We start from the raw sequence: 15,535 nt of genomic DNA, 5'->3' as shown, positions 1-15,535 counted from the left end.
AATTGCAAACAAAATGTGCAAACTCGAGAGAAAGAAACCCTGGTCAGCACACTAAACTAACCTAATCAATTCACGCCAAAAATCACGATCATTGATATAAACCATAGCTACTGTGATATCTCACTCTTCAGAATTTTTCTTATTATAGTTGTATACTACCTTTATATCCAACTTCATATAAGAGGAATAAAAACACAAACGTGTTTATAACTATCTTAAAATGAAACACTGTATATAGTGTCGGTTCGACATGATTTCTGCCATCCCTGACCTAAATGATTTGACCCTGAAGATGTCAGCACACACTTAACTTTGGGCGATAACTGTGCAGAGTTTTACTTTTATTCGATCGCGATAACAATATCCTTATTGACCTACATATTATCTTGTTGTTAAGAAATTGGTGGACATACAAGACTTAAAAAGTCCTTAGATCAGTTATTAGTTTTGTGTAAGATTTGCATTCCTTGATCCGGAATTTGTACACAGAAAGGTATGTCATTTACAACTGTATTCATTCATTATTGTTACTTAGCATATATACAACATTCTACGCTACTAAATATTATTTATGAAGTGTTTATTTTCTTGACTGTCCAAAATTTAGTTCGCAGAAATATTGTTTACCTTAATACACATGACACATCATTTTAAAATAAAAGTGAAAATAATGATTTTGAGTTGTGATATTTTGTTTTATAAAACACGTGTAGATTGTTTCATTCATGTATATCGTGTGAACATATGTGTGTGTTTGTGTAGATATGTTTGTATTATATAATATATGTTCATAATGGGTAAGATACCGACATTCACCACTCAGTTTTCCATTGTCTCTATACGGTGTGCATGTGTATTCAGGTGTTATGAGAAGTCAGAGTGGTGGGCATACGTCACTCATAAAGCAACCCAACGAAACAAATACACAAAAAAATATTTTATTAGGCTACCAAGTGACTGGGGTTTAGATATATGGTCTCCTAGGTCTTCTTTCTACCGGCAGCAAAACTTGTCAAAATGCCAAATGTATAAATTCGCTCCACGTCCGGCCAGAATGGAAAGGTTTAATCCGATGCATTGTGTAGAAGTGAGTGTCACGTTCTCTGGACGTTAACGAATTTTTGCAACAACTCTTTGAGCGGTCATTGGTGGCCTGCTGTAACGCATCATTTCTGACCCTATTCAACATAACATTCCAGTAGTTGCAGTCCAAATTTTCCGTCCCTTGTCCCTTCACCCCTGTCGTCCCACCTTGCAACACCTTCCTATTGTTTTATGTAAATAGTTGCATGAAATAATTGCAACTGTACATTAAGCATGCAACATTTTATAAATCAACAAATGGCAGGTGTCTAACTTTATAACAGCTGTGCATACATTGAACTAAACTCTCAAAAATTCTGCCATAAACATCAAAAATTATATACTCCGGAGTCAAAAATCGGTAATATGAAAATGTCCTACTCTCCAAATAAAGATCTTTGGAATAACATAAGGTTAAACGGAATAAAAAATATACATTTGATAAAACTCAGTAAAGATATATTACTTATTGATTTGTTCATTTTTGATGGTCGTAGTGACGGTGACCAGTGCCTGCTCACATCCGTGTCTTTGGTCAATGCTTGATATACATTTTTATTGGCAATCATACCACATCTTCTTACTTTTCTCTTAGCTTTTGAATAACGGTATTTTTATTTATACAGAAGCGATGGACGATGAGCAAATGCCAGCAACTATTTCCGATGTTCCGACACCAAGTTTCTTAGTAGACCTTGACAAAGTTAAGAAGAATGCTCAGAAGATGACAGATACTTGTGAGAGACTTGGAGTTCAGTTACGGCCCCACATGAAGACACATAAAACTGTGTTTGTATCATTTACTTGTGAATAGCGCCGGAAACAAAATACAAAAACAAACTTGAATTCAAAGTACTCGTCTGACGATTTGACAGATATTTATAGGCATTTGTTAATACTAAGATAGTATAAATAGGACCTATATTAAAAAGTAATCTTAAACACAGTAAAAACTAGTTCTGTATTTTTTATTTCAAGAACAGGTTTATTACATTCTCGAATCGTTTATTACTCGAAAACGAATACATTCTCCGTGTAAATAGTCCTTGCTGATCGACGAAGAAGCACTTGATGTATTATGGTAACGGTGAGGGTAGAACATCGGTGGAGTAATGAGAAAAGTATCTAATGAAATGAGTTCCGACCGAACAGCATGTTTTAATATGTTCAATTTTCTTGTATATAAATTGTATTCAAAGAAAATTTTCCCGGGTATTATCGTAGCAAAATTAGTCCCTGTGAAAACATTGGCTATAATTATTCTGTTACAATGTTTTTGAAAAATTCATTTTTTTCCTCAGTGACAGTGAAGAGAAGACTTTGGGTATTTCACCGAAAGAGAAGTGACCGCTGTTGTGAACAGGAACTACATGTCCTCGGAATGCAACCTACATTGTGAATTTGATCCTCGTCGTATGATAAATTTGGGACGTTCAAACACAAAACATGATTACTAACATTTCGAAATTTAATGGAAAAAATGGAAATTGATAAATATCTTCCTCTTAACGTAAAATATTTTGTTTTTCTTTCAGAGAGCTTGGTACCTTAATGACCAACGGAACAAATAGAACCATAGAAGTATCAACTTTAGATGAAGCCGAATTCTATGCTAAGAATGGATTTGATGATATTCTATATGCGCATCCACTCATAGCTGCTCGCACTGAAAGGTTAGTCGGTAAAAAAGCAAGCATATTTTTGTACAAAATAGGGTTTTCGGTCTTTTTTTCGGTTTCTGTAGTATTTGTCCTGTACTAATCGAAGAAAGCATAAACGCCCCCGTAAATTATAATGCATCATTCTAAACAATTGTTTTACTATTATTGTGCATAATGGTTTTTTAAACTTAAATTATAAATAGAAATTATCATTATACTTTAAAATAATTGACGGTGCATTTTTCTCTAGGTGTAAAAATCTAGCCTACAAATTAGAATCGTTTCATGTAATGATAGAAAATTCTCATGGATTGGATGTTTTGTTGAAGAGCCCATTGACGGATGGGAAGAAATGGTCCGTATTTCTCGAAGTTGATGACGGATCTGGAAGAAGTATGTTTCGTATTAGGTATTAGTCATATTATAGAAAAAATACATTGGAATACGAAACATGAAACGAATCCATATACCAACAAAAATTAAAACAATTAAAAGGAAACGACATTGCTTTTGCAATAATTTGTTGGTAACATGGTAAAGTCAGTATAGTGCTAACTATTGAAACTGACCACAATTAACTTGTATACTAAATATATGTTTTGAAAAAATTCGCGTCCGAATTTGAGTTTAAAAAAATAACATACGCATTAGTCCTACTCAAGAAATACGCAGTTTTACGGAGTAACATAGAAATAAGGAAACATGCAATCTGCCGTTTATTCGGCGATGACCACCTCGTGTAACATGGGATTCGATACCAACACACTGCCAAAATATTCAATTAAAAACTTAATTTTAAAAATTTACGTTCATTTTTATTTCTCCTGTTTCTCCTTATCCAGTTTGATTTTAGTGGCTTTCCTAAAGACATGAGTTGAAAGCAAATGTTTCTGAAACGAATTTCTCGTGACTATTTATTATTTTTTATTTTAGCCGGTGTACCGTGGGACAGCGATGACGTAATCAGCCTTGCAACAATGGCGTCTCAGACTCCTTATATAGACTTCAAAGGGTTGTATCTGTACAATGGTAACACGTATAAAGCTAACTGTAAAGAAGAAATAGAAGACGCTAATAAAAAAGGAACAGATTTACTGAAAAATCTGTATAAAAGGTCAGAAATAATTTAACACCCTGTGTAATCGGGCACAGGACGTTTGCGCTTTTTAACCTGTAACACAATATGACATTTGCGCTCCAAACACTATGGACATTTGCGATTTAAATTTTGATACACCTGTATCAAATTGACCGGACATTTGCGCTTTTTACCTATAGTCTGTAATTTCAATAAGTTGTAGTTATTACATAAATAAATTCAACTTATATTTGTGGTTAGTTTGTTCACATTGACACAGTCTTTAACATAGAGTTTAAAGTTATAGATTAGCAAAAGAAAAAAAATGTATATGGATTTTTAACATTGAACAACAGTCGGTTAATACATGTAACATTAAAATTCGTTATATTGATGAACAGGGACCTCAGTCAAGATTTGAGAAAGAGAAACTAGAATATTTATTTGTATTGTGGGCGTAATATTAGTCAGGACAGATATATATAACATATCAATGTGCTATGAAATGACTTTTAAACACGAATGTGCTATGAAATGACTATTAAACTTTCAAACATAATGAAAGTTATGACTTTAACTTTGACAGGTCAAACCTACCTGTCCTAAGCCCTAATAAAATAGGAGAGAAGTCATAAGAAGCAAATATTGTAAAAGCGCAAATGTCCTATATAAAAAGCGCAGATGTCCTATAAATTGAAGCGCAAATGTCCTATGAAAAAGCGCAAACCTCCCGCACCGGTGTAATCAAAATTTCAGAATTTAGTGTTTTAGTATTTAATTATTACATAATATAGTAGATCCAAAAGGCTCAATAAGTACAAATGGACTATCTAGGGTTCTTTATAGTGATTTTATTCACACTGCATAATATTATTAAACCCTACAACATACTAGTATATAACAATAATAAATACACATTACATAGACAACACATAACAACATAAAACAGACTTATAGACAAAGGGGAATAAGTCAAATATATTCCAATGCTATTTATTCCCAATCTTATATTGAAATGAAATGCAAAAAAAAACGTCTCATAATTATGTGCTCTAAAGTATTATAAATAAGCATAAGCACTAGCAATCTCAATGATAGTGTTCCGACAAATTACATATAAACACTATAAGACTAAACAGTTACAAAATAAACAAGAAAATCACAAACTAAAACATGTAACACATTCCTTACCATATATGTGGTATATGGGTCATGCATGGAACCGTCTACTTGAAATCTATATTATAGTCAATTCTATATCATAACCTGAATAAAATAAATATAACATTCATAAGTCCACTGACCTGGACATTACTCTTACATTAATCAAAACACAATGTACTCAATAAAATTTCTATCTTAGTATCAGATCTCCGTACTAATATACTTTTAAATATATAGAAAATTATGAAGTTTATATAGTGTTTTAAATGATTTATACTATTTGACATTTACCAAGTATGTTTTACTAATAAAGGCTTATATTTTAATATGTGTGTTATTACTTTTAATCACTTCCTCTGCATATTCTCATTCAACTCATTCATTCATCTTTTATTCAATATGTTCAAACATCAGTATATTAGTTCTTGTTAGAAAATAGAATATAACTGACCTGTAGAAATGAATAATGAATTCCAACAATTGAATGACCAGTACTTTCCTTCCAAAACTGAATGAGGTTCAGTACAGGAAAATGACTGAGGTCCAATAAAGGAAAGTATGAAACTGAATACTAAAGAGTGAAAATCATAGCTGTATCAAATATAATAAGCAAAGTAACTAAAACTATATTAACTAATACTATTCATATTTGATTACCAACACATAACATGGAATGTATCATTATTTCTTAATTCAGAATTAGTGGGTACGGTACGGGAAATCTTCAATAGCAATACAAATTCATTTTTCGTTTTAAGTAGTATTTTTACAAGTTAAGAAGAGTTGTACATAAATGTAAAAATTATGTTATTATACATCACGCCATTGTGTTATTGTGCTGTGGTCATTTTTTGTATTCTTGTCGTTCACTTTTGCTTATGTGCTTTGTCTATATGCAATTTTGTTTATTTTTGTTGACATATTTTTTTTGTTTTTATAGTGATTAAGATTATAACACAGTGTTGACTGTTGTACTCCAATTTTGACATTTTTACCTATTATGTCTGTTTGTTTTGTTCACATATTGTTGTCAATTTAATGGAATTTTATGCGACTGTCATTCAAGTGAGAGGTTTAGCTAGCTATAAAACACCACCATTTTCTATAAAAGGAAATGCCTATACCAAGTCAGAAATGTGACAGTTGTTTTCCATTCGTTTCATGTGTTTGAGCTTTTGTTTTTGCCATTTGATAAGAACTTTCCGTTTTGAATTTTCCTTGGAGTTATGTATTTTTGTTATCTTACTTTTTTTTGAAGAGTAAAACGTTCTTTTAAAAAATGTTTGCTTAACTCATATAGAGTCTTTTGTTTTAATTGTTTGTTTACTATTATAGGTTAACTGACAACAAAATAGAATGCAGAACGTTAGCCATTGGTAATACACCAAGTTGTTCACGCCCACATGAAAGTATGAATGTTTTGACTGAGTTTCATCCTGGAAATTATATCTTCTATGGTTTGTTTGTTTAATTCATTGGGTTATTTTTGTTGTGTTTTTTTTTTTTTTTTTTTTTTTTGTCTTCGAGGTTTCCGAACCACGCAGTTTTGTCATTGATATGAAATGATTTAATAAATGAATATATAAATGAAGTCGGGATAAATACGCATAGAGTCCAACAATATAAGTAACTAGTATTAGTGTACAGCAATGATATTCCCTCTGGAACATAATCTGACGTTAGAGAGCAATATTGTCTTCGTTAATGCAAGGTAATGTAATATTACTCGAAAATAGTGACGTTTTAAAAAGTGGTAAACATCGCTTTTTTGTTTTTTTGTTTAGTTGGGTTTTTTTTTATGTCCTCTGAATAAAATATTCTGATTCCCTTTATGATATATAATTAGTATCTTAAACATGCTATATATACATCACTACTAAAACCGTAGCGTCACCTATGAATAAATCCAATCAGATCACTAAATAGTAAAGCTGTAAGAAGTCGTGTTATACGGTTATGTACTTTCATTTAAGGATATATTATTATAACAAATTCTTTACATAAGCTTTAACATACATTTTGGTGGTGCAGATACATTGATGAACAGACACACAAAGGCCCTGAAATTGCGTTTTCTCCTAAACCTAGGCTATGATCATTATTTCAGATGTACAACAGTCTACCATTGGTAGTTGTAGCAGAGATGAGATTGCCTGTCGTCTTACAACACGAGTAATTGGTCATAAACCGAGCCATAATATCTTTTTGATAGATTGTGGATTTTTGGCTCTTAGTTATGATGGAATGGCAGATAACCCAGATGATTTTTCTTCTTTCCAAGACAACCCTGATTTAAAGTAAGCTTTTAAATCTTATTGATACAATGGTGCGAATTTTGAAATTTCCAGTTTAAAAACATAGGAAATATATCACTAGTATCTTTGGTAGTTACCAGAAAATTGATTTGGTTTATGAATGGCTGGAAAGATAATTCCTTTAACCCAAAAAATGCAATTTTTAGAATTTCGATGAAAGTGACCAGGTTTAAACTTTAAAATCTATTGTATAAGAACATGATCCAACTGAAATATAATACACAATAATACACGTAATTTTTTTACAAAATATAAAGAGGAGTAATCTATTCAACCAGCTATACTCAAATTCTATCATTTCACATCATGAATAATTTTTTAGGGAAATTATTTGTTGTGTAGCTGTTAGCATTAGTATTGTTAATATCAACTGATTACAGGTTTTGTATTTAAATAGAAGCAATTACTATTATATCGTAATATAATACTGCAGTAGTTTTTTTATACATTTTAGAATTATCGGATTTTCACAAGAAATCGGCAAAGTAACAACAAAATCCGGAGAGAAATTGAACTATGACAGATATCCCATTGGATCCCAACTATTTATCTCTCCTTGGCATGTAAGTTACATATACAAGTACTCAATAAATTTATAAATTCATTCATCTAAAAGATCTGAATCGCCGACAAATTAAAGTTGAAAACTGTCGGAACTTAAAGCCACAGTAGTTTAACAACGTTCAAATTTCGTAAATCGATATTGAAGAGACAAATCCAAGTAATAAACACCGAGGGAATCGCATGAATTTCAGGATAAGTGAGACTTTGTGCGTCGACAGGGTAAGCGTCTCCTGATATACATGTATCATCAGCCATGTAAATTCACGCTCATCATGGTATCTTAAGATAAAAGACCATTAAAACATGTCGCTAGTGAGTTGAGACAACGACGCATCGTATCGGTCAACCAATTCGTGATGTTTTTATGTTAGGAGCACACCCTATTTATTAAGTTATAGTGTGAACATATACGAGGGTAACGTATTAACTGAGATTTGTAGCCGCCATACGTCAAAACGTCATAGGAAAACTCAGTCGACACGGGTACAGTTTCTACACAAAGGTTACAATGGGAACTAGACACTACCTGAATAAAAAAAAACCTCACCAATCAACCATAACTCAACAGAAATCAACTTAAGGAAACTCCAACAGCGCAATCTTGATTTTGTGTTTCAATAAAATTTAGCTCCAAGACTTAACTCTCTACTAATATACGAAGTCAAAGGGAAACCAAACTACTTGTTTATATATGAGCGTTACTATCAAGGCCTCAAATATATCGATATGTAATTATCTAAAATACGTATTTCGTCATCAACATATTGCAGCAAAAATCTATTTTATTACATGTACATTCTGTTGTAGTCATGTGCCACAGCATGTCAACACACTGTTTTCTATGTGCATTCTGGAAACAAGATAGTTGATATGTGGAGACCAACAAAGGGATGGTGATTGAAAGACTCGTTTGAAATTATAAGCATCTAATTTGAACGAACTTTACATTTTGCATTTGATCTTAGAATCCATAATTATATTGAACCAAGCATTTTATTGACTATGAAGACTGTCCTGTTTATAATATATGTAGGCATATATTCTATGGCAGGTTTGTACTGTGAAGAGTCTTGAGGTGGTATTTCTAATTTCCTTTACTGAAATATTTTTTTATTGTGCGTGTGTGTCTTTCGTGGTTCTATTTTCGAAATTTTCGCGATCCAGTTGTAGTTATGACAATAATGACAATGATACATAAAAAAGTTTAACGGGAACAAAAAAATAATGGACATTACAACAGACCACATCAACCACCAACTCTATATTTTTCTGACAAAATTAAATTTAATCAAAGACAAAAAACAACAAACAACAACATATGGTTTAATTGGAACAGGTGTGACGGGATTGCTTCCATTAGTACATATAGTAGATACTTAGCCAGCCGTAAGCGGTTGAGCTAGGGAAGTACTTCTTTATCTCAGTCGGTTAGAGCGCTGCCCTGTAACACAGAGGTCCCGGTTGGAATTCCGGAGGAGATGATTTTGTAATACGAATCATGCTCTCCGGTTACACAGGTACAAAATGTTAGGGTTAAGCCAGGTTTACGTTCTTACATCCCCGTTTTGTCTTTCTAAACCATATGTCGTAAACAAAGATATATAATAGGGTGCACATTCATATATTAGGGTCAAAATGTGTTCGTTAACACAGAAGACTAGCGAAGTTTGTTGGTTTATTTATATATCTAATCATGTACTTAACGACACCAACGAACAGTTAAAATAATTGATGATTTAAATTACATGTAGTAGGGTCGTAATACACAAAACATTTTAAAGTAAAGTAAACTATTAATTTTGTGATGTCTTAGTGTTAGATAAGAGTCAATAACCACTCCGCTAGTATGTGATGCCTAATCAAATGATATAACTTGTCAACGTAATTTATATGAGTAACACAACTCTAGAGCACCTGAGATCACCGTAGTACATTTGATGAGTTAGCCCAGTTGTCAGCACCTCTATGTTTACATGCGTCACTGGTGAGTCTGTTGAATACAGGAACGTGCGTCCTGCGTCAAATAATTATAAGCTTGGTATATTTGAAGATTTTTTAGCTTTCACAAAATGAAAGTGTTTTGCATAAAGATTGGTAACAATTTGTTTAAAATATGATTTAATTTAATCTCACCAAAAAGCTTCTTTTGAAATAACAATAAATATCCAGATGCGAAATCATCAAAATATGTTCAGATGCGAAATCATCAAATAATCGATGAAAAGTAAAATAACAAAAATACCGATATCCAAGGAAAACTCAAAACGGAAAGTCCCTTATCAAATGGCAAAATCAAAAGCTCAAACACATCAAACGAATGGAAAACAACTGTCATATTCCTGACTTGGTACAGGAATTTCCTTATTTAGAAAATTTAGAAATTATTTCGAAAATTCGTTATATTTTTGTATGCACAGAACTTCTGTGGATCTTACGAATATTTTTACTCTTAATATTTTTTATGAAAAGAGCCGCAGATGTTACTCAACATTCGAATATCTTGCTAACAAATTCATCTCTTGGAAATATCATTCAATTAGCATATGAATCCAAGCATTTGCGTGCAAAATTACGTTGATGTTTTGTTTGAACATAAATCGGCCGCTAGTCATTTTTGATTAGTGTCTTCATGAAAATAACTATACAGCTTATGAAAAGTAACTAGGGTTTTGATTGCCTTAACATATTAATTAAGGAGATGTCGGGTATATGTAATGAGACCATATCCCAGCGACATACATAACCAAAATACACCTAATCATTATTCCGTGAAAAAAAAAAACAAAATACAGAAAAAGGAAATATAAAACTAGTCAAATTAAAAAATGTTTGCTTTAAATGTATCTGTCCCGTTGGTTTGAAGTAAGAATGGTACCAAACGCAATGTACAAAAAAAAAGTAAAATCACAAAAATACTGAAATCCGAGGAAAATTCAAAACGGAATGTCCCTAATCAAATGTCAAAATCAAAAGCTCAAACACATCAAACGATTGGATAACAACTGTCATATTCCTGACTTGGTACAGGCATTTTCTTAAGTAGAAAATGGTGGATCAAACCTAGTTTTATAGCTAGCTGAACTTCTCACTTGTATGACAGTCGTATAAAATTCCATTATATTGACAACGATGTGTGAACAAAACAAACAGACATAATAGGTAAAAATGTCAAAAATAGGGGTACAGCAGTCAAACACGGTGCATTTCGTCGGGTACTTTAATGGCGACAGCGTCGGCCTGAATATTTTTTGCTTTTCTTTGTTTCAATTGCATTTTCCTTATGAAAAAGTATCTTATTGTATCTATAAGATACTCAGAGTTACTTTTGTTGGAATTTTTATAGTTATTTGACATTTATCATTACCTGAAAACGTATAACAAAAGTACCGGGATCTATGTTTTTTTTTTATATTAAAAATGAAGTTAATGTGTTCACCAACCATATTTTCTTGCATTTTTAAAGGATTCCTGTTCACAATAATGATGAATTCTTGCATAAATTTCATCATAATAGCAAAAGAGAGGAAAAAGATACCAAAGGGATATTCAAACTCATAGGTTGAAAACAAGCAGACAATACCGTGGCAAAAAACGAAAAACGACGAAAAACAAAACAACAGTAAACAAAACACAACCCCACCAAAACCGGCGGTGATCTCAGGTGCTCCGGAAGGGTAAGCAGATCCTGCTCCACTAGTGGCACCCGTCGTGTTGTTAATGTAAGTACAAACCCAGGGATAAATCTCATTCGGTAGGTCATATTGGGGGAAAATGGACGGGATTTTAGTAACGACAATTGGTATTCTGTTGATAATTTGTCGCTTTGTACGTAGTTCTGTGGTTAATCTCACATTGTACTACGTTGTTCTATTGATGATCTGACGCTTTGTACGTAGCTCTGTTGTTATAAATCTCACATAATACAATTGTGTTCTGTTGATGATCTGACGCTTTGTACGTTATTATGTGGTTAATCTAACATTATACCATTGTATTCTGTTGGCAAGCTAACGCTTTGCACGTAGTTCTGTGATTAATCTCACATTATACCATTGTGTTCTGTTGGTAAGCTGACGCTTTGTACGTAGTTCTTTGGTTTAGCTCACATTATACCATTGTGTTCTGTTAGTAGGATGACGCTTTGTGCGTAGTTCTGTGGTTAATCTCACATTATACTACGTTGTTCTATTGATGATCTGACGCTTTGTACGTAGCTCTGTTGTTATAAATCTCACATAATACAATTGTGTTCTGTTGATGATCTGACGCTTTGTACGTTATTCTCTGATTAATCTTACATTATACCATTGTGTTCTGTTGGTAAGCTGACGCTTTGTACGTAGTTCTTTGGTTTAGCTCACATTATACCATTGTGTTCTGTTAGTAAGATGACGCTTTGTGCGTAGTTCTGTGGTTAATCTCACATTATACTACGTTGTTCTGTTGATGATCTGACGCTTTGTATGTAGTTCTGTGGTTAATCTAACATACCATTGTGTTCTGTCGGTAAGCTGACGCTTTGTACGTAGTTCTGTGGTTAAGCTCACATTATATCATTGTGTTCTGTTGATAAGCTGACGCTTTGAACGTTTTTATGTGGTTAAGCTGGTACTAACATATATGTTTTAGACAAACGAAGTACACAATGAACTCCCAGTTCAAACCAAGAATAGTTGTTGTCTGTTCGGGATAAGGCTATCTCTCTAGACATAGTTGTTGTCCGTTCGGGATAAGGCTAGCTCTCTAGACATAGTTGATGCTATGTAATAGCCTGTTTATAAAAGATTGTAAAAGTACGGAATTGAAATTGTTAAAACCAAAAGCAAATGTCTTTCGGGCAATACGATATTGGTACGAAATTTTTAATTGCTTAAACATTTGTAATCATTGACATTATGAACAATTACACAAAAAACTTACAGATGAAAAGTTAAATACCTGTATATATGTTGGTAGATCCTATAACTTCAATACGTTTATCCTGTTGAGTGAACACAAACAGTTGAATAGAATACAATACTCAGTTTACGATAAAAACATGTCTGCTGTTAAATCAAGCTTCGGCAAACTTTATGTTCCAGTATGTTATGACACGGACCCTTTAACTGTATCAAAATGTCAACATTATTCCTGGTCGGAAGTGATGTTTCGAATTAGGCAATTCCATTCGTTACCACATAAACAACTAAGTGACACCATTAAAGTAAAATATACCTTCCCTTAAAAAACTCTTTAACGATAATTCAAAGTTTAAACAATTTCATGGTTTGTTGAATATCATTGATCGTTTTATATAATAATATATTGAAAGTAAACACCTTGAATTAGAAACCGCCTCAGTGGTCTCATAGAAGGGTTCGGTACCTTGTCGGTTCAAACCGAAGAGTTGAAAATTGGTATTTACAGCTTCTCCGCTCAACACTCGGAATTGAGGAGTAAGTGCAAAGACTATTCGTAATATTGTGTTCAGGCAGGGTGGCATGTCTTTATGTGTACATTTACCTTGTGAACAAGCACGTTAAAAATTCGGCTCTGCGTGTCGGTCTAATACAAAGAAGTGTTCATATGCATAGCACGTTAACATTATCCCGTCCTGATATGCATGTAATATTTACCACTGGACGTTAAGTACCAATCCAACATCCTCATCTTGTATTCAACTCATTAGAAATTATATTTATAATATATGTATTTATTCATATTATCATAGGTCAATACGGTCTTTTTCATTACGTGGTATGAATAACAAATAAAAGAAAGGTGTCAATCTTTTACAACATTAGTCGTACCTGTGTATGTGCATATGTGCAAATATTGATAGGACTGGCATATATGCAAAGGTTGATAGAACTGACAGATGTGCAAAGGTTGACTGGCTGACAGATGTGCAAAGGTTGACTGGCTGACAGATGTGCAAAGGTTGATAGGACCTGACAGATGTGTGCAGGTTGATTGGACTGGCAGAAGTACAGAGGTTGATAGGAATGGCAGATGTACAGAGGTTTATAGGACTGACAGATGTGCAACGGTTGATTGGACTGTTCTATGTGCAAAGGTTGATAGGAATGACAGATGTGCAAAGGTTGATAGGACTGACAGATGTGCAAAGGTTGATAGGACTGACATGTGAAAAGGTTGGTAGGACTGACAGATTTGCAAAGGTTGATATGACTTACAGATGTGCAAAGGTTGATTGGACTGACAGATGTGCAAAAGTTGATAGGATTGACAGATGTGCAAAGGTTGGCAGGACTGGCAGATGTGAAAAGGTTGATTGGACTGACAGATGTGCAATGGTTGATAGGACTGACAGATGTGCAAAGGTTGATAGAACTGACAGATGTGTAAAGGTTGGTAGGACTTGTAGACGTACAAAGGCTGATATAACTAGCAGATGTGCATAGAGAATATCATATGGCTTTTTCAATATCACATCCGTATCAACCCGAGACACCAATATAATCCCTAGAGCTCTGCTCGAGGGATTATATAGGTTGAGTGTTGATACGGTGTGTGATATTGAAAAAGCCATATGATATTCTCTATGCACATCTGCATAGAGAATATCATATGTTTTATATAGGTTGAGTGTTGATACGGTGTGTGATATTGAAAAAACCATATGATATTCTCTATGCACATCTGCTAGTTATATCAGCCCTTGTACGTCTACAAGTCCTACCGATGTACCTATCTATATGTGGACTGATCAAATATACACGACAATCTTGTTTCAGAATACCAATTTTGGATGATTATGCAATCAAATTTTGTATATCATGTTTTCAAATAAACTATAAGTAAATCAAAATTTTATTTGGGCTACATGTTGCTGTTGAAGGCATGTTGATAATAAATTTGCAAATGATACTTGTTAGAACTTGAGAGATTCCTCTTACTAAAATACTTTTTTTTTTCTTTTGCTTAAAGGGGCATTAGCTACGAGATATAGGAAAAAATAAAAAGTGATTTTTTTTTCGTTCAATCATTAATGAAAGTGAAATAGTGATATAATGATTCGCTTTTAGCAGCCAGTTTGGTTCTGTTTTGTCAAAATAAGCAAATAAACATCGCTAATAAATTATTCACTTGCAAGTGAATAATTCGACCTCATTAATAAACTCATCATAGATACCAGGATTGAAATTTTGTATTTGCGCCAGACGCGCGTTTCGTCTACAAAAGACTCGTCAGTGACGCTCGAATCAGAAAAATTAAAAAAGGCCAAATTAAATCCGTATTCATGTGAACTTCAATAGAACCCCTTAGCTAGAGATGGGTTACTCATGAACTAGGCGTGCTCAACTATTAGAAAGAAAATATGTCAACATTGGAAGTTAAACAAGGGTAAACCATTTGGTTGGTTGATTCAATCTACAAAACCCATTCTTATACAGGTAAAAACGATTATTAACATATTTTTTAAACCTATTATATGAAATCATACAGACGTAGAAAAATCCAATTGCACGAGTTCGCTATCTATTTATATCTATGTTTATGTTTATATCGGGTTATATGACCGTCGGCAGTCTTCGGAGGTCACCTCGATGGTTAATTAAATGGCGTCCAGACTAAAATATACACGAAATTCTGACACATATTATCAAGTCCGTGCATCGTAAATTGTATATTTTAGACTTTTTATTATTTGGATATACGTCTTAGTA

The 15,535-nt window shown here is 33.2% G+C and overlaps 2 protein-coding genes across 3 annotated transcripts in view; one reads left to right on the top strand and one right to left on the bottom strand.

The window, feature by feature from the left end:
• The window catches only part of LOC127727845 (serine/threonine-protein phosphatase 6 regulatory ankyrin repeat subunit C-like), a 36,263-nt gene extending 22,903 nt beyond the window's left edge, over nt 1-13,360 (bottom strand). For both annotated transcript variants that reach the window (XM_052234959.1, XM_052234960.1), the window contains exons 1-2: nt 12,804-13,360; nt 5,014-5,088 (exon numbers count right to left, since the gene is read on the bottom strand). The gene's annotated coding sequence lies outside the window, so the exon portion shown is untranslated. The remainder of the gene's footprint in view (nt 1-5,013; nt 5,089-12,803) is intronic.
• On the top strand, nt 312-10,709 carry LOC127727872 (D-threo-3-hydroxyaspartate dehydratase-like). Its single transcript, XM_052235020.1, has 9 exons — nt 312-493; nt 1,710-1,872; nt 2,619-2,756; nt 2,995-3,137; nt 3,678-3,858; nt 6,322-6,443; nt 7,094-7,283; nt 7,756-7,864; nt 8,673-10,709. The coding sequence occupies exons 2-9, from the start codon at nt 1,715-1,717 to the stop codon at nt 8,760-8,762; spliced, it is 1,131 nt and encodes a 376-aa protein (XP_052090980.1). The 5' UTR covers nt 312-493; nt 1,710-1,714; the 3' UTR covers nt 8,763-10,709.
• Nucleotides 13,361-15,535: the final 2,175 nt, after the last annotated feature.

This window comes from Mytilus californianus, unplaced genomic scaffold (genome assembly GCF_021869535.1).
Source record: "Mytilus californianus isolate M0D057914Y unplaced genomic scaffold, xbMytCali1.0.p SCAF_2, whole genome shotgun sequence".
Lineage (NCBI taxonomy): Eukaryota > Metazoa > Mollusca > Bivalvia > Mytilida > Mytilidae > Mytilus > Mytilus californianus.
Note: the sequence above shows the minus strand (reverse complement) of the source record. Positions and strands in the feature narration are given on the sequence as shown.